Source organism: Pelodiscus sinensis, chromosome 1 (genome assembly GCF_049634645.1).
Source record: "Pelodiscus sinensis isolate JC-2024 chromosome 1, ASM4963464v1, whole genome shotgun sequence".
In the NCBI taxonomy this organism is placed as follows: Eukaryota; Metazoa; Chordata; order Testudines; family Trionychidae; genus Pelodiscus; species Pelodiscus sinensis.
The window spans coordinates 284742340-284761590 of NC_134711.1; the positions used below are offsets into that span (position 1 = coordinate 284742340).

The following is a 19251-nucleotide window of genomic DNA, read 5'->3' on the forward strand; positions in this document are numbered from 1 at the left end:
CAGCACATTTCTGACTCAGGTACACCTTCAAGCAGCCAGGTGCTTCTTGCCCCACCACTGGAGCAAGAGTGCACTCATCCTTTCCCGGAGCCCCTATTTTTACTATCCCAGCTGGGCCCTAATTGGCTGCTATCTGCCGCAGCTGCTTGCTCCGCAGCCCCAGCCCTCTCTCAGGGCTAGATTTAACAATTATTTCACTTGAAGTGGGGTGACCGTCCCACTACAACCATCTTATGATGTTTTTAAGGGCAAAAAATACCATTTCCAATTTCTATTCACATTTTATTTTAAGCAGGAACACTCTTGTTGACATTTGAAAAAAATACCAATAAACATAGTGAAAATTGAAAGGTGCCGTCTGTTAAGGATGGCAACAAGTTTGATATTAGTGGCAGGACAGAAGGTTTAGTGAAGGTTGGGAAGATCAAATGTTGAGTGAAATGTTGACAAACACATTTTTTTATTTCACTTTTTTATAGTTTGTGCTGGTGTCGTAGGCAACCCCATTACCTTTAAATTAGGATTTTTTTTGTGATGGTCTGGGATTAATATAAATCTCTGTGAATGCTGCAGATATTCACTGTGTGAACTTACTGTCTAATGTCTTTGGCTGAAGCAGTGAAATTGCTACTATTCATTATTCATGCTAAGAAGATTGCTGTCATTATAAGTGCAATTAGATTGCTTACTAGTGAAAAATATTTTAAATTATGCATTAATAGAAAATGGAATTATATTAAACTTCTTACACTTTCAAAGTCCATTTTTAATTAATCGGAACTGATATGATTTTTAGCTTTCTTATTTGTTTTTAGACAATTAAAAAGATATTCTTACCCAAAATAGAGTTCAAACCTGGTCACATATGGCCTGAGCAAAGTGGTGCTGATGCTGACCATCCATAACTCCCATTGGGCCCTGAGTAAATGTGATTTTCATGACAGCATTGTACATTAGCATTATTTACTAAAGGTCTGACCCAAAGCCCATTGAAGACAATTGAAAGACTTGCAAAGACTTCAGTTAGCTTTGAATCAGACCATAAGGGTGTGTTGTTCTGTCTTTCCATTATAACTCAGCTGTATGAATTCAGTTTGAAATAAAAGTTTTCATGTAAAGTCTCCATTGGGAGTAATTTAACAACATCACTTTTTTTTTTTTTGAAATGTATGCGGGTTCTTAGATTCAGTGGGATTGGTAGGTTTTATAGATTGAAGGTCTCAGTTCAATACTCATACAGCATGGTGCAACCTGACAGAAGCTTTAAAAAACAAGTCAAAAAAGCTATGGAAAAATTATTTTCTGTTGTGGTGATGAGTGCTGGAAGAACATTAAATATTCCATCAGCCCACCTTTTTGCTGTGAAAAATAAAAGCCGTTTTCTTCGGTTTTGCTAAATATACACAAAAAATCAGATACAAATATGATAGACAAAAAAGCAAAGTGGTAAATTTGAAGTAGATTTAATAATGCAGTGCTGTTCTCCTTGAAGCTAATATTCAATTCAGTTTTTTTCATTATGTATTGCATGATTGCATCCCTTCGTCCTTTCATTCATACTCCTCTCCTTTCTTGTGATTTTTCTTGAATGTATTCATATATAAAGGCCTTACTTGTTTAATTCTTTCTAACTTTGTTGACAGGATTCTGGAAAGCCACCTGCCCACCATCCTGTGCCAGTCCTCTTTTAGTTTTTGTTAACTCAAAGAGCGGAGACAATCAGGGAGTAAAGTTTCTTCGTCGATTCAAACAGTCGCTAAATCCAGCTCAGGTGTTTGATCTAATGAATGGAGGACCTCATTTAGGGTAATTAACTTCGACATTTTGAGCAATCCTTTTCAAAAGGAATGGAGTACAGAGTGACTCAGTTGTCCCTTGATTGTAGTACTTTTTAAAAACAATGTTTATATTTGGTTTCCTATTGACATCTGTAACAGATAAAAATAAAGTGTAAAACACTGGTCACTTGTAACTGCATTAGCAAGTCTGAGGGTGTAAAGGATTTTTTTTTAAAGATTCACTTGAAATTAAACATTCATATTTTTATGGACTTTTGTCTAGCTTCAGACTGGTCTCTACAAATGCATCCTGCAGCAGTGACAGAATGGGGCTTGTGGAGTTTGCACTAATGCTCTAAAACTAGCCGTACAGATAGTGCTTTGAAGTTGTGGCTGAGGCTGGCAGTCAGACTCTGAAGCTAGGGAGGGGTCAGGATTACCACAGGTTGTGTAGACAATACCCCCTCAGGCCCTGATTTGGAAGAGCTAAGCATATGCATAAGTGCTTTCCTGAATCACAGCATTATACACAGTCGAAAGAAATTTGTGTTTTAATGCATTTTTTAACATACAGTTCAGCTATAAGTGGCAGCTCCCTATGAATATCTGTATGCAGAAACATATCTGTATGTGTAAATATTTCTGTAATCTCTTAAAATACCTTTAAAATAATATTCTAAAAAGGCTTTGAGGCAGGTATACACTACCAGTTAAATGGATTTAACTTACATTGTGAAAATGCCCCCTACCAAAGTGACACAGGTTTTGTGCTGTCCATATCCACAGTGTGTTGGCAGGAGACACTCTCTTGCAATATAGCTTCCACTTCTCAATGAGGCAGAATAATTATGCCGAGAGGAGAGAGTTTTCCAGTCAGTATAGGGCATCCTCATCAGATGTGCTACAGTGGTGCCACAGATTTGCTCTTACAATTTTGGACACAAATAGCACTTTGAAAATGCTGCAGTAAATTATGTGCTTGGTTAAGTGTATTAGCTTAACCAACCATTAGACCTAAATTCAGTTACAGTTAAGGTCACCAATGCAAATGAGCTATTATTTGAACTTTATACAGAATTTATCATATATTTGTTGGAGACAAAGCCAGGACTAAAATAACACAGGTAATGCAAGACAAGATTTAAATTAATTAGTAGAGTTTAAGGAGGGAAATTTGCACAGTGAGTGCCATACATTATTTCAATGCTTTCATAAAATATTAAATTTATATACAAATATTTGTGATCTAAGCCTATTCCACTCAGATATTGCTTTGTGATTAAATGTCTTATTCGTGATAGGTAATACCAAGTAAATATGTTTATTTTACATTTTTAAGATGGCAGATCTATGTTTGTATGATTAAAAATTTAAGAAGCCCCTCAAATAAAAAATGAATCTATTTGCATTTATATTTTCTATATCTATAACTTACTTTCCAGCATAACTTTAATTTAGATCCAGACATTTAAAAAAATCCTTTAACCAAATATTCCACTTGCCAAGGGAAATGAGAAGACACAGTTGAATTGGGCTACCCATTTTTGAGATATGAAAGTTTAACAATTGTATCTTTTTTAAAATTATGGGTTTTTTGTCAAGTTGTATCTCAAAGCATTTTGGTTTAGAAACTTCACTCAGTGCAAGTTGGGAGCTAATTCACTATACAGGCAGTCCCCGACTTACGCGGATCCGACTTATGTCAGATCCGCAGTTACGAACGGGGCTTTTCTCGCCCCGGAGGACACGGACTGCGGGACCTCGCGGTCCCGCCGCCCGTGTGCTCCTGGGCGAGAAAAGCTGCTCCGCGTCTCCCTGGTCTGCAGCTAGTGCGCCCCCCCAGCAGACCAGGCTTTTCTCGCCTGGGGTAGAGCAGCTGGGGCTGCTGGGTTGGTCCTGCAGCGCCGCTCCTCAGTGCTACTGGACCAACCGGGAAGCACCCCAGCTGCTCTTCCCCAGGTGTCCCCAAGTCAGCCGCTGATCAGTTTCAGCAGCAGCTGACTTGGGTTCTACCCGGCAGTGCCCCAGCTGCTCTGTCCTAGGCGTCCAGATTCAGCTGCTGTTGAAACTGATCAGCGGCTGATTCCAGGCAGCCCAGGGCAGAGCAACTCTGCCTTGGGCTTCCTGTAGTCAGCCGCTGGTCAGTTTCAGCAGCGGCTGAATCTGGAATCCAGTTCCGACTTACATACAAATTCAACTTAAGAACAAACCTACAATCCCTATCTTGTACGTAACCCAGGGACTGCCTGTAGTACTGGTTCCCAAACCTGGGGTATGTGGTGTCTTGTCTATCAGGTGATACTGATAACTTCTTGATTTCAGCCACATAATTCTCTGTATGTTGTATTTCTAGAGGATTTATTTCTATTCCTGGGGTGGCAAATGTCATTTTGGCATCATCTTTGTGATTCCAAACACTGTTTGAGATGAGAAATATTGTGTCTTTGAATTTACATCTGTCTGTTATACAAGATAGATTATTTTCATTAAGAAATATCACGAGCTGTTCAAAATGCTGACATTCATGTTATGTTCTTCTTTTAGAAATATTGCTAAGATTATCCATGCACTGAAAAATAATATTCATAACAAATATACAGACCTATTTTTATCATTTAAAGAAACAGTATTTTTTAGTAATTCTTCCCTTATTTTTTCTTAGTTTTCTGTTCAGGTACTCTCTCCTCTTAGATCTGTATATCTTCATGTCTCATTCTCCTTTCCTCTTAGTTTCACCTTTCCATTTGTTCTTTGCCTCCTCTGCCCTCCTTTTCTTTACTACCTAAACAGAGTATTGTATTGTTTATCTTGGCAGAATTTGGAGAACAGAAGGAACTGGATGCATGTCTCTTCTGGCCTTAAAGTCTATGAGTAGTAACAGGATACTGTTTAAAGCTGCAATATGAAATGTAATCGCTCTGATTGCCTTATATTCCCATGATCACCATGTCATGCATCGTGATTAATTTTCCTTTGGTTTAGAAAAATCACAGTTTGACGGGGACTGGACTGCTTACCCCATCCATATTGCGGACCACACTCTACAGTCAATACTTAATCTTTACTGGTGCAAAACTGCCATTGACTGCCATGGTGCCTCAAACATCTGACTTTCAATGCCATTCTTAAAGCATGGACTTTGGGACAATATTCTCATAAACCTCATATTTAAAAAAAAAAACCTGAAAACTACACATTATATTTTAAAGTAAAAATGTTCATTAAATTAATGCATGTTATTTTCCAGAAAATGCAGTAGGTAGAACATATAATAAAATAAAAGTTTCATATGTTGTAGTAGATGGACTTATCTACATTGCTATTATCATAAAAAAAAGCAGGCACCTATGTAAACATATGTGCTTTCATTGAATATCCATTCATGGGCATGCATTCTAACCAGTTGCATTTTCCCTTCAGTTTACGGTTATTTCAGAAGTTTGACAATTTCCGGATTCTTGTATGTGGTGGAGATGGAAGCGTTGGTTGGGTTTTGTCAGAAATTGATAAACTCAGCTTGCACAAACAGGCAAGTGTGTGTACTTATTGTTTTTCCTTTGCCCACAGATAGGTAGGTAGATAGACCTGTAGACCTTACTTAAATCAACACTGCCATTGAAGTCACTAGGAAATTTGAACTAAATAAGGACCATATGATTAAACCTACAGGTTTTAATTAGTAATCAGCTATATAATTAACATTTGATTCTTGAAAGGGTAAATATATATGTTGGTTCATGCTTCCATTTCTTTTACATGGAAATAAAAGATTTGATTTTTTTTGCTGTATTTCAGTGTCAGCTGGGAGTGCTTCCCCTTGGTACTGGAAATGATCTTGCCCGAGTCCTTGGATGGGGAGGGTCATGTGATGATGACACACAACTTCCTCAAATTTTGGAAAAGCTAGAACGAGCCAGCACTAAAATGCTGGACAGGTAAAAAAAATGTGTATGTATGTATTTGTGACAGATTTTAGAAGTACCTGTGGAGGTTTCTAATGGCCTAAAAGTTTTTCTCAAAGGCTTCTTTTATTGTCGTTTTTGTTGTTTAAACAGCTTAAAAGGTAGCACATTAACAAAACCCATCACCAGTCAAGTTCATTTTCTCAGTTTTGTGAAGACTAGTCTCCCTCCTTGTTTTGCATGAGAGCTGTATTCATCCATGTAGCAAAGGAAGATCTTTGAGTTTCAAAAACAAATTGGCTGTGTTGATAATCCAATGAAGACATCATACTGTGATGTTTATTGGTGTGTGTATGTGCATATTATACAATAATTATATACTACCCCATCCCCCTGTCTCAAAATCAAGTTCTCTTTTAATGTGAACTCGGCATTTGATCATTTCAAAAAAGGCTTCAGAGGTAATCCTTGCAATTACAGACCAAGAAGCCTATATCAATACCGGGTAAATTGGTTGGGGAAACCTAGCAATCCACAGAATGATTAGGCACACAGATAAACATGATATGTTGGGAGAGAGTCATCAAGGCTTTTATAAAAAGAAATCACGTCTCACCAGTCTCTTAGAATTCTGTAAGTAGGGGCTGTGGTCAACAAAAATTTGGATCAGTGTGATCTAGTGGATATAATGAATTAATACTTTCAGAGAGCCTTTGACAAGGCTCTCACTACAGATTGTTAAGCAAAATTAGGAGTCAGGATAAAAGAGGTCTTCTCAAGGATCAGTAACTGGTTAAAAGAAAAGGAAAAACTATGTAGCACTTTAAAGACTAACAAGATGGTTTAATAGGTGATGAGCTTTCGTGGGCCAGACCCACTTCCTCAGATCATATTCTGGAAGAGAATTGGCATGACCATATATATCAAAGGAATAGAATGAAAAAAATGAACATTATTTAACTGTCAGTTTAATAAAGTGTTCACTTTTTTCAATGTATTTCTTTGGTATATATAGTCATGCCAATTCTCTTCCAGAATATGATCTGAGGAAGTGGGTCTGGCCCACGAAAGCTCATCACTTATTAAACCATCTTGTTACTTGTTAAAGTGCTACATAATTTTTCCTTTTGTTTTACCAAGATCAGACTAACTCGGCTCTCTATTACTGGTTAAAAGAAAATAAAGATAAAGAAAAATGGTCAGTTTCCTTGCAGAGAGAGTTAAATAGCAGATTTCCCCAAAGATTTATCCTGGGACTAGAGCTGCTCAACATATATTGGTAAATGATGTGGGAAAAGGGGTAAGCATTGAAGTTGCAAAGTTTTCAGGCTATACAAAATTACTTAAGACTCTGGGCTAGGTGGACTGTTGGTCTGACCCAGTATGGCATTTTTATATTCTTACTTTAGAAAGGAAGATATGTATCATTATTCTGCTTTTATGATGTGGATACTATAGGGTGAACTGATACTATACTGTGAACTGACTTTCCCAAGGTTACCTGGTAGGTCAGCAGTAGAATTTGGGAGTACTACCAAGGTGTCATGTCTTTCACTTCAGTGTCATATTCAGTGCACCTCACTACAGTAAAACTCCAATTGTCCGGCATCCAGTGGTCCGACACTCCTGACAGTCTGGCACCAACTGAAACCCAGAAGTGCTCCGGCCAACCGGACAGTTGGAGCTGCTCTGCCCCTGGCTTCCTCACCTGAGCGGTGCTGCGGGACAAACCCGGCAGCACTTCAGCTACTCTGCCCCCAGCTTCCCCAAGTCCGCCACTGCTGAAACTGACCAGTGGCTGACTTGGGGAAGCCGGGGGCAGAGCAGCTGGGGTGCTGCCAGGTTGATCCCGTGGCGCCGACCCTCACCTGAGCGGCGCAGTTCCCCGCCGACCCCCTCCGACCTGTCATGCCCCCCCTTCCGGTACTCCGGCATATCTGATAATCCAGCACCCCCTGGGGGTATGTCTACACTACCCTCCTAATTCGAAATAGGAGGGTAATGTAGGCATACCGCAATTGCAAATGAAGCCCGGGATTTGAATTTCCCGGGCTTCATTTGCATAAAGCCGGCCGGCGCCATTTTTAAATGGCGGCAGTTCGAACCCCGTGCTGCGCGGCTACACGCGGCATGGAGTAGCTAGTTCGGATTAGGCTTCCTAATCCGAACTAGCTGTACTCCTCATTCCACGAAGCCTAATCCAAACTAGCTACTCCGTGCCGCGTGTAGCCGCGCGGCACGGGGTTCGAACTGCCGGCATTTAAAAATGGCGCCGGCTGGCTTTATGCAAATGATGCCCGGGAAATTCAAATCCCGGGCTTCATTTGCAATTGCGGTTTGCCTACATTACCCTCCTATTTCGAATTAAGAGGGTAGTGTAGACATACCCTGGGTCCTAAAGGTGCCGGATTATCGGAAGTTTACTGTACCTGCTATAAGTAGCTGTTGTATAATAAAAGTTGATGAGACTTTTATACAGGAAGTAATTTGGATATCATAGGCAAAGACAAGACATGTTCAACAACTAAACAGCGAAAGGTGAGATGACAACAAATTCTCGAAACTCAGTGACTTAACATCAAGAAATGCTGATATTTCACAACTCCCACTTACTTTCTAATTATAAGAGTTTTTATTGTTCATCCTACTCAGGGTGAAAACCCCAGGAAAGACCCCATATGTATGTGATTATTTTTATTTTGTCACTAAATTTTTATTCTGTTGACAAGCCGAAGTGTCTGTTGTGTGGATGTTCTTAGAATAATCTGATAATTTGGAAAATTTTAAAAGCTGGTACTTTTATTTCTTTCAGATGGAGTATAATGTCATATGAACTAAAATTACCATCAAAGCCTTCTCTTCTTCCAGTTACTCCAGAAGAGGAATCTGAGGAATGTCAGGTAAGGCTTTATTTTGCATACACCTAGCTGTTTGAGTGACAACATGAAAAAGATAATGAAAATAGTTAAGAGAAAAAGTGCTACAGGAATAAGAAGTCATTAAATCAGATCTAGTTCATGTCATAAACATATCATAAGGTTTTCAGTCCTTGATTAAAATATTTCATTTTTTTTCTAAAAAAGGAGCGAGGAGAGTAGGTGATCCTCATCCTCATCAGAGCAATCAGAAAGAATTCACACCACCGATGAAATAATTTTCTTGTAAAAGTAAAACATTTACTAGTATATCTTGAATTTAGGAAAAAATGAACTGTGAGGGGTTTTTTTGGAAGGAATCTGCTTTCTTGAGAAGAATAAAGGCATCTTGTACCTGATGAAAGTGCCTTACAGGACTGCATGATTTCCTTTCCCCTTTTTGTCCATTCAGAAATCAGCAAATAATTGCTGGACTGGTAGACTATCATAATACAGCTTTCAGACTAGATGCCTACCTCATTCCCATTGTAGCATCACTCTGGGGGTGGGATGAAGTGTTGTGATTAAATTCACGTGGTATAAGATGTTGTAATGGCTGGAAATGGCAAAATGTCACCCTCCTGCAAGATTTCATGCAGCTATCAATCCTAACTTGAGAATACTCGAGAAGCAGAAATTAATTAGTAGGTTCCTGATTAAGAATTCAATCATTAGCAAATCTGTTTGGATAGTTCAGAGTCAGTAAACTCTGGGAGTTCACTAAATAACTGAGATTCAGAGAGCTTCGGGTCCCAACTCTACTGTCCTTTGCAGTGGCATTAGAACATTTTTACAGTGTGGGTGGTGAAAGCCAGTGGTCCCCAAACTTTTTATGTCATCCCTCCAGAGCTGGGGCTAGGCATGAGGTTATGGCTCCAGGAGGGGGGCAAAGACAGGGATACGGGGGCCAAGGGTGTGGCCACAGCTGGAGGCAGGAGCAGAGTCCTGAATGTGAGTCCAGCAGCAGAAAAATGCTGGTTTTGAGCCAGAGGGAGTTGGGGGACCCTAGGTGTGGGACCAGGAGTAGAGCTCTGGCCACCAGGTGGGGGTGCTGCCTCCTCCCCCCAACATCCTTATTTTCTACATCTATGATCTTTTGCCATGCAGCTCTATCCCCAGTGGATAGATTGTGTACTTTTCTACCATTTTGTAGAACTATCCATGCTTTCAAATATGTCTTCCACTTCTACAGTTAGAAAATATAATGCATATTCCAGTTAAATATTGCTATGAAATTGTTCAAGTTAGTACCAATTAAAGCTAAAGAAACGATGTACAATACTTATAACCATAATATTTAGAAAATAAGTACCATAGGCCATTTTCCTAATTGTAATTATTCGGAATGATAAACAATCATTTTCTTTTGGGAATCTTGAACTCACCCCTCCCCCACATATTAATATATTCTTCATAGTTTAGTTTGGTTTTAACTGAAATTAAAGTATTTGAAAGACTAGAGACTAATTGACTAATCTTACTTTGTGTTATAACAATTTAAAATGGTAAATATCTACACACTTTCATTTTCATCATAATCATTTCACTTGGGCCACACTGGGACCTCAGACATCAGTGTTTGTTCTCTGATGCAACATTTTATTTATTTTTCCTTTAATATCTTTAATGCTTTAATATCAGAGCTCTGGAGCTAAGGTGAATGGTTAAAACAATGGAATAAATTATATTTCTACTTATTCTGTGTCACAAATAGAAACTCAGATAACTAATGGATTTTTAGATGTCTTCAATAGAAGCATAAAGTACCTTGTTTAAATCTCACAAGCACAAAATCATTGTGAAGCAGGATTTAGTTTTTAAATTATGGGTTAAATATGGAGTAGGTGATAATTTTTGATGGGGGAGCCACTCCAGGATTTTGGTAAGTGGTCAAGAACCATGCTTTTCCATGATTTATTTCCAACCCATTGTTTTTGATGCAGGATATCTTTCACTTTTTTTTCTCAGAAAGAACATTCTGTTTTAGATCTAAAATCTCTTCAGACCATCATCTGGGAAAATATGATGGTATTGTTGGCTATGGAGGATGATAACTTCAAGGAAACCTTTAATTGGATTTTAGCACAGAAATAACTATCACTCATTCTTTATCCAGAAAAGAGAGAATTCTAATTCAATGTTTCATAGTCACTGTGATTTTGAATATTTAAGTGTAGTGAAGGGAGGTCTCTGACCTTCCTACACTAAGTGTAGATCTCATATGTTGGAAGTAATCCCATTTATCTGGGAAGATAATTACCGCTTTGTGTTAAATACTAACACAGGTGGAATATGAAGATTCATTTTTGCTGCATTTTCAGATATCTGCTTATGAGGATTCAGTTGCTGCTCATCTCACAAAAATCCTTAATTCTGATCAGCACTCAGTTGTCATATCATCTGCCAAGTGAGTTGATGATTTTGATGTATAATGTGTAGGATAACCGCTGTGTTCCATCTTCATATTATAAACCTTCCAATAAGCTCAAATTTCTTCTGACTTTTCATCAGTTGGTTTGACCTAACAGTATCCTGATTTATATGTTACAATGTACAGTTGGTTTATTTGTATAGTTATGTTGTATTATATGTGTTAATGTAATTAAAACAAGCCAATCACACAAAAATCTTAAAGCTCATGTAATGCAAAAAAATCATTCAGTTAATTAAGACATTAGTATATTAAGTTAAAACATAAGCCATATTTTTACTTTTGCATAAAGGAGATCCAGTTTACTTACAGTTTGTTTGTTGTTCATATTCAGTCTGTTAGAAGCACTCATATATCTAATGTGGAAATAGAAGTCTGCAGCTGTATGGCAGAATTCTATATAAAATAATTAAATATTGGCTCAAGCTACTGAATTTTTATCCCAAATTTGAACACCTCTCTATGTGCGGGCTCATTTCTCCAGAAATCATGGCTCCTATATGAAATCACAATATTCCATTTTACTTTACTGAGGAAAAGGGGGCCTTGCCAGTTGACTGACAGAGTCAAGACTGCATGCAACTGTCATTACAGATTACAATGCAGTTTATATCAGCACAGTCTACGTACTACACCTTTAAAATGTGTGTGCACCAGATAATCAGAATTCTGGATTTTAATTATTGACTCCCTTTTTAAGATCCACCATTTAATCACTGAGAATTGAAACTACACACAATTAATATTAAGTATTTATTCAAGCCCCAACACATAAATTTGCTCTGGATCTTCAGAACAGGCAAATTCTTCTCTCAAATATAGTAATGAAAGCTCACGGACATCATTATCATTTGGACAGGTATATCTCAGGGCAGAATATGGCTCAATGGCCTTGATCCTGCATTGAGAACTCTATAAATGGACCCTGTGAGGAGGTGGGCTAGTCTCAGAAGCCCACTGCTTGGAGGCCTCAAGGTCCAGCCATACTCTATCCCAGGCAGAATCTGAAAAGAAGTCCTCCAAGTGGCCTACATTTTTGCAGGGAAGCCAAAAATGAGAGAGGCTGCAGGATGTAGATAATGTAAAGCCCAATAGGGAATTAAAAGAGGAGCTACAGAACATAGCAGCAGTCAGTTGCTGCTTGGAACTGGAGAAGAGAGAAGTGTGCTTCTTGCTGTATAAAGGAGCATCAGTACCATGGACATCTCAGTATGGGCAAGGACTGAGGGAGCACCAGAAGAGTTTGTGGCTGGTTGCTGGGACTGAGTAAGAGCAGAGTGCAGGGCTGGCTCACAAGAAGGTGGTATCTCCAGAAAGGAAGCGCTGGAGATATAACCCCATCGTTGGGTCAACACTACTTAAAATCTGAGCCCAAGTAGGGTTAGAGATGCATGAGCTGAGGGATACTGAGACCAGGCTCCTTGTGGGCAGTATAACCTGGAAGTGGTCTGTTCCGATTCACATACAGTTGGAGGGCTGAAAAACCATCTGGGAACCACTGTCAGGGGTCATCAGGACTGAAAGACACACCCAACCAGAAGGGCACACTTTTGAGAGGTGGGAACTGCCCCAGTGCAGACCAGGGGACCCACATAGACTCTCACTGAAGGCTGCATGAATGTAAGAGTCTGCCCACATGGATTTGCAGGTTGGGGCTAAGTCCATAGAGGGAACAACTCTGCTGGTATGGTTGGTGATACTGTTAACAAAAGGTATTCAAACAAGACAACAAATTAAAATGGCCCCATTAATGGCATCTCAGTTAGAAACAGAAGAGTAAACAGAAGAAAGGAATAGGGTACCAATGTGCACCAAAGGGCACTGGAGACTTACAAAGAAAAAATATATAACTACTTAAAAAAGTTATTTTATGGTGTTCTCTTTGCAACCAGAATGGTCTACAATTGTGCCCCGGAGAGAAATGGCTATAATTGTATTGGAATGTCTACTTAAACATGTGAAGTGTATGATTTTAAAACTCTTGCTATAACTTTTCTTAATGTCCTCAAGCAAAAGAAGCATGGGAGTTTGGTGGAATTTTAGTAAGAAAACCAAAGATATGTTAGCAATTAAAACAAAATACATCCAATAATTAATATTAAAAGATCCAGCCAGTTTATTTATTTATTTATTTATTTTACTCCTCTTTTTTATCCAAAGGGTACTATGTGAAACTGTAAAAGACTTTGTAGCCAAAATAGGGAAGACCTATGAAAAAACAATGGAAAATGCAGAAGAAGCTGATGTCATGGCCATTAAAGTAAGAACTTTTTTTTACATATTTCAGCTACTATTAGGTTTTTAAAATACGATGAAAATTAAATTAATTCAGGATACTTGGTATTTTAATTCAAAAGTAATTCAGGATAGGGATGTAAGCAAATGGTCAACTACCTGATAAGTCCAGGCTACCCGTAGTCAAGTCGACTACTCAACTACTTGCATTTCACTATACCCCACTTTGCTGCCTCTCTATCAGAGGCAGCAAGGTGGGGGGGCAGGAGCTGGTGATAGGAGGAGCTGGCTTAAAAGCTGGTTCCCCCCAGCACCCTCTCCATGGTGCCACCTGCTCCCTTGCTCCCTAAATTGTATTGACTGCATGATTAGACAGTTACCTGCCTCTTAACATCCTTAGTTCAAGAGACCTGACACTGTTCTCAGTGAGGTCAGAGGCTATAAGTTGTTTTTCTTTCCAATAAAGGGACCAACTTTACATTATAAAACTTCTGATTAAATTTACCAAAGATGCCTTATATTCTTTTCCATTCCACAAAATAAAAAACAAGACTCATAGACTGTAAGGTCAGAAGGGACCTACATGATCATATAGTCTTACTTCTTGCACATTGCAAGCCACAGAACCTCACCCTCTCATACCTAAAATATATCCCTAACCTTCTGGCTGAGTTAGTGAAATCCCCGCACCATGATTTAAAGACTCCAGGTTACAGAGAGTCCACCATTTACACTATTTTAAACCTGCACGGAACCTTTGCTCCATACTGCAGTTTCTCTGTCAGTCTGACCTATGAGAAAAATCTCTTCCCCAGCCCAAATATAGTGATAATTTTGACTCTGAGCTCTTGGGCAATACTCACCAGCCAGACACCTGGGAAAGAATTCTCTTTAGTGACTCACAGCCCTCCTTATCTAGTTTTCCATCATCAGCCATTGGAGATATTTGCTGTTAGCTGTTGCAGATTGGCTACGTGCCATTGTAGGCAATCTCATTTTACCATTCTCTCCATAAACGTATCAAGTTCAGTCTAGAAGCCAGTTTGATTTTGGGCTCCTGCTGCTCCCTTGGAAGGTTGTTCTAGAACTTCACTCCTCTCAGGGCTAAAATCCTTCACCTAATTTCAAGCCTAAACTTGCTGATGTCTAGTTAATAGCCATTTGTTCTTACATCCACATAGGCACTTAACTTAAATAACTCCTCTCCCTCCCTGGTATTTAACTTTCTGGTGTACATAGCAATCGTATCTCATCTGTCTTCTTTTGGGTAAGCTAAATAATTGAGACTTGATATTATTGAAAAACATATCAATTGAAACAGTATTTATTTACTTTTCAGTTAATAATCAGTATGTATTCTAGGCATATATTGGGGGGAGCAAGTAAAATGCATGGTTACAACCACAGGCATTCACAGAAATATACTGTTGTAAGAATTTGACTTTTCTGTAAAAGGGATACAATTAACTGCAGTAAAGCAATGGGACTGCAAAGAGAAAATAAATGGATGAGGGGGAACAGTAGTACATATAGTGGGCCAGGCTGAGATCACAGACCCTTGATCTAGACTGGGTTAGAAAGAAAAAATTACTTAAGCAAAAAGTACTTATTCTGTTGACCTTGTGATTGTACAGTTATGTCTTTGTGTTTCAGTCCCTGATGTTGTTTCTTCACCATACGCTTAAGCAAAATAGAAAGCTATTAAAATAGTGTTTAGTGAAGAATTAAAAAAAAAAAAAATCCTGCACCAAACAAGTTACTAACCTGGCATAGACTTTTAGGTTCTCACACTACAATCTGATAGTTAACTTTTGAACTGACACTCACTTAAGTGATTTTTTTTCTTTTTGTTTGTATGTGTAACTTTGTTAGTGTTCAGAATTAAATGAGAAGCTAGACCTATTGCTCCAGGCTCTTCACACCGAAGCCCAAGCTACACCCATTCTACCACGGATCACTCCCCCAATTGTAGAGGAAGAAGTTGAGGAGTTTTCAAGTGAAGAATCTTTGTCTGAAAACAAGGAACAGTTAACAGAGAGCATTGCAAAGTCTTCCACTCCAAAAATCTTCAAACCAAGAGAACAGTTAATGCTGCGGGCAAACAGTTTAAAGAAAGCAGTGAGGCAAATCATTGAACAAGCAGAAAAAGGTGCACATCAGGAAGAGTTTGCTTGTTAACCACAGAATGTCACTGTTTCTGCTAGAATAAAGTTCCATTATTAAAACTTGATTCCCATATGCTTACGTAAATTCAGTATATGGTTGTTATAAGCCATTTGCCACATGTTAGAATACCACCTTTCATATATATCTAGAGAGAGGCAGTATATATATCTGTTTGTCTGTATCTTTATACCATATTCATTTCTGTGCCACCTGATGGACAAGATGGAGTCCTTATAATTCCATTTGTCTGCTGTCAAAGGGAGTGGCTATTGAAGATCTACTCAACAATGTATGAAATCCCTACCAAGTACTACTTTCTTTGCTCCTTTTGTCATGTTGATCTGGATTCCTGAGAAGATTACAAGTGCATATGCTTGGGTGCTGGGCTTGTTTTTTTTAAGTTTGCAGAAAAAAATGGCATTCTTATTTTTCTTAATCTTGCACTAAAACTACTTTTTAAATTTCCAGTTACTGAAATTATTTTCTTATAGAAAAGTATTGTGGTGTAATTTAGCTTGCAGGATTATTTTTCTTAAAAAATGAAGAAATTCAATGCCAAAATTGGTTCAAAGTAGCCGTAAGATGGTATAAATGATCACCAGAACTCAGGGACCCTTTTCCAGGTTCTACATCTGTGCAGTTTCCACAGGTTTCAGTGGGACTGGCTTGCATGCAGCAGCCAAAAAATCAAGGTCTTGACAGCTAATTTTTAATTTCAAAAGTTGTGTTAATTTACCTGTGTTGCATATGGGGTTTTTTGCTCCTATTTTTTCTGATTAAATGTGTGGCTTCATATGTTGTATATCACTATATGTTTACTACAAAAGGGACAGGATGTCACACTGTCCAAGTGTTATCTTCAGGTTCACAGCATAGGTAGGCTACATCATTGAAATGTAATTCAGAGTTTCTCAAGTAAAAGAGAAAACTCCTGTTTTTAAAAGTAGTTAGATTTACAAAAATGTACTTGTAGCTATGTACATATTTTGCACTGTCTCACAATTTACTGTGAGTATTTGTGAATGCAGGTGACCAGTTGTACACTGTACCTGATTGCGTGCACAAATTGGATTTTGAAAATTAGATAAAAATATTCTCAGACAATACAGTGATATTAGGAAATTTGACTCAACTAAATAGCATATAACTGAACAAGATGAGATTTTTGATGCAATATGTTTTACTTACTTTTGTAACTCTTCTCCTTCAAAAAGAAAAGTACTGAAAATTATCAGCAGGAAGCTTTGCCAAACCACCATAGAGTTCCATTTTTGAAGTATTATTATTGATATGGTGGTGAATGAATCACCTCTCAATTTAATTTTTCCATTATCAGAAGCAGAGGATTGTTAAACTGCTCTTGAATTAATTAGGCAGAACAGTCCTTTTCTTAATATCTGTGTGCCCTAAATTAGCACGACGGAAGTAGGATGTTAATTTTCTATAGAAACTTTACACATGCATATTTTCTCTGAAGAAATGTTAACTATTTTTCCTCCTGCTATTCAGTTGTGGATGAACAGAATGCTCATACTGAAGAACAAGCGAATCAATCCTCTGTAGACTATAGTAAGGAATTGGATGAATCCAAAGAAGAAGAAAAAGAGGAAGATACAAAGGAATATGAATCTCAGACAAGTAAGTAAATCCAGAGTAAATTTTTTTAAAACTGCTAGAATTTTATGAAGTCAAAGTACTGACTTTACTAAAGACATAGATAAACTGGTTACACAGCTTCCATTATTAGCCTGATTTTGATGCACGTATACAACCTTTGCTTTTTGAGAAAAAAGTATTCTATCTGAGTGAACTATTCTATACATCTCTTAATAGTAACCACCTTGAACTTCGCTTATTATAGTAGTGGCTGTTGAAACAGGTGTGAAGCCTGAATGTGGGGTTCTGTGCTGTAAGCTTTGATTGTTGTTTTTGCAAAACTTTTAACTTTTTGGAGGCATCCTGTGCGTCTGTCCTATTGTTTTGACACCTTCCTGATAAACAGCTATGAAGCCTTCCTGGGTCTGATATAGGTTGAAAAGATCAATGCAGGTTAATATGAGAAAATTCAAGATCATTTGTTAGAATTCATGTTCTTGACAAGACAGATTTTAGTTTCAAATGTAAGCTGCTGATAGTCTTTAATTCATAGGTGGGATGCAGGTGAATTTAATATGATATTGGAATCTTAATTGTTAAAATATCTTGAATGTTTGTCTTTTTTTAAATATAGCATTCTGTTAATGCTACTTACTGGGTGAAATATTCACAATCCAAACTTAATTTTTTTGCTATATGTGTATCTTTCCAAACCTTTGTTTCTTTATGGGGTATTGGGCTGATGATGTGCTAAGAATCCAGAACATGCCTTTTGGAATCTGGGCCGTATTACAGTAAAACTCCAGTAGTCCGGCATCCAATTGTACGGCACTCCTTATAGTCCGGCATCAAAATGGCAAGAGCCTACGGAGTGAGCTTCGGCAAAAAACAAGTCACAAGGCAGCAGCGGCAGCAGCTGAACCAAGCAAAACCGGACGGGACCGAGTCAGTTTGCCACTGGCATTGTGTGATGCTGGACAGTGCTTGTGCTACTATAAAAAGGGTTAAAAACATTGTATATACATTTTTATACCTAGGTGGTGCCGGATTATCGGATATGCCGGACTATCAGGAGGTACTTTACTGAGATTGGCACTAACAGCAATAAGTATACACCTACCAGAGAGGCTAGAGTTTTGAAGGATTGAATGGATATCGAGATTAAATTTGTTCCCTGTAGGCGGTTCATTTTAAATCAGGATTAGTGCACGAAGAGAGGCTCTTGCCTCTTTTGAGAGATTTCAGACTCTAAGGCTGGAAATTTTTATGACCATTACATTTAAACTTTAAATATAATAAAGAACTAAAGTTAGAATTTTGTTTTCTTTGTATTATTAGTTAATTGATTATTTGGGATTAGGAATTACTTTTAGAATGGGGTTGTACCATGTTGTGGTATTCCCCATTGCCTTACATGAACAGAAATGGGCTGAATTTAGGTATTTGGAGATGTGCAACTCTATTATGTTAGAAAAAATAACGTTTTGTTTAATTTTGCTAGGTCTCTTCTTTCATTTACAAAAAAACTTGTCCTGAATTTGTATTTCCACTAATGCGTCTCGTAAAATAATGGAGAGCTACATATCAAAACTACAGCATTTAAAAATGTACAGACCTTTATTTAAAATAGCATGTACAGACTTGAACATTCTCATTATTTCGGTTTTCATTACAAACAGAGAGAGGAAGCTTAACTGAACTTTGTGGTAGTTAGCGTTTGCTGATTTATTGGTCAATAAACATTCTTGTCAGTTAGGAATGGCTAACAATATTGAACTTGTTTGTTATCAAACAACCATTGCTTCCTTGAATAATACTACGGTAATTCTTGGGAAGTGGTATTGGTATTCATATATTTGAAGTGTGTGAGTGGAATACATGTTAATATTGTCAGTGGGAGATGTGTGTTTCAGGAGAAACCATGAAACATTAATTCAATTACCTGCAATGAAACATCACTTTTACCCATGGGAGCTGCGTTAGTTTTTATCAGAACATGAACAGCAAAAGTTTATTTTTATTGTAGCTTATCTCCAGGGGTCTCATCTGTCAAATAAAGAGCAGCTCTTCTGCTGATTATTCTTTTAATGCATCTCTCTTGTTCCTGAGTTCAGAGAGAATGGGTTGTAAGAATAGCACTGTGAATTTTTGAGTAGCATTATGCAAAGTGAAAGATAATTGTGTTCTGAATATTATTTGTTAATCCTCTGAGGTTCTCAGTCACTTGA

The 19251-nt window shown here is 38.0% G+C and overlaps 1 protein-coding gene across 5 annotated transcripts in view; it reads left to right on the forward strand.

The window, feature by feature from the left end:
* The window catches only part of DGKH (diacylglycerol kinase eta), a 267234-nt gene that overhangs the window by 178635 nt on the left and 69348 nt on the right, over nucleotides 1-19251 (forward strand). For all 5 annotated transcript variants that reach the window (XM_075918953.1, XM_075918954.1, XM_075918955.1 and 2 more), the window contains 8 exons: nucleotides 1644-1806; nucleotides 5199-5307; nucleotides 5574-5713; nucleotides 8493-8580; nucleotides 10917-11002; nucleotides 13187-13286; nucleotides 15134-15410; nucleotides 16937-17065. In XM_075918953.1, coding sequence (XP_075775068.1) covers nucleotides 1644-1806; nucleotides 5199-5307; nucleotides 5574-5713; nucleotides 8493-8580; nucleotides 10917-11002; nucleotides 13187-13286; nucleotides 15134-15410; nucleotides 16937-17065 — 1092 coding nt within the window. The remainder of the gene's footprint in view (nucleotides 1-1643; nucleotides 1807-5198; nucleotides 5308-5573; nucleotides 5714-8492; nucleotides 8581-10916; nucleotides 11003-13186; nucleotides 13287-15133; nucleotides 15411-16936; nucleotides 17066-19251) is intronic.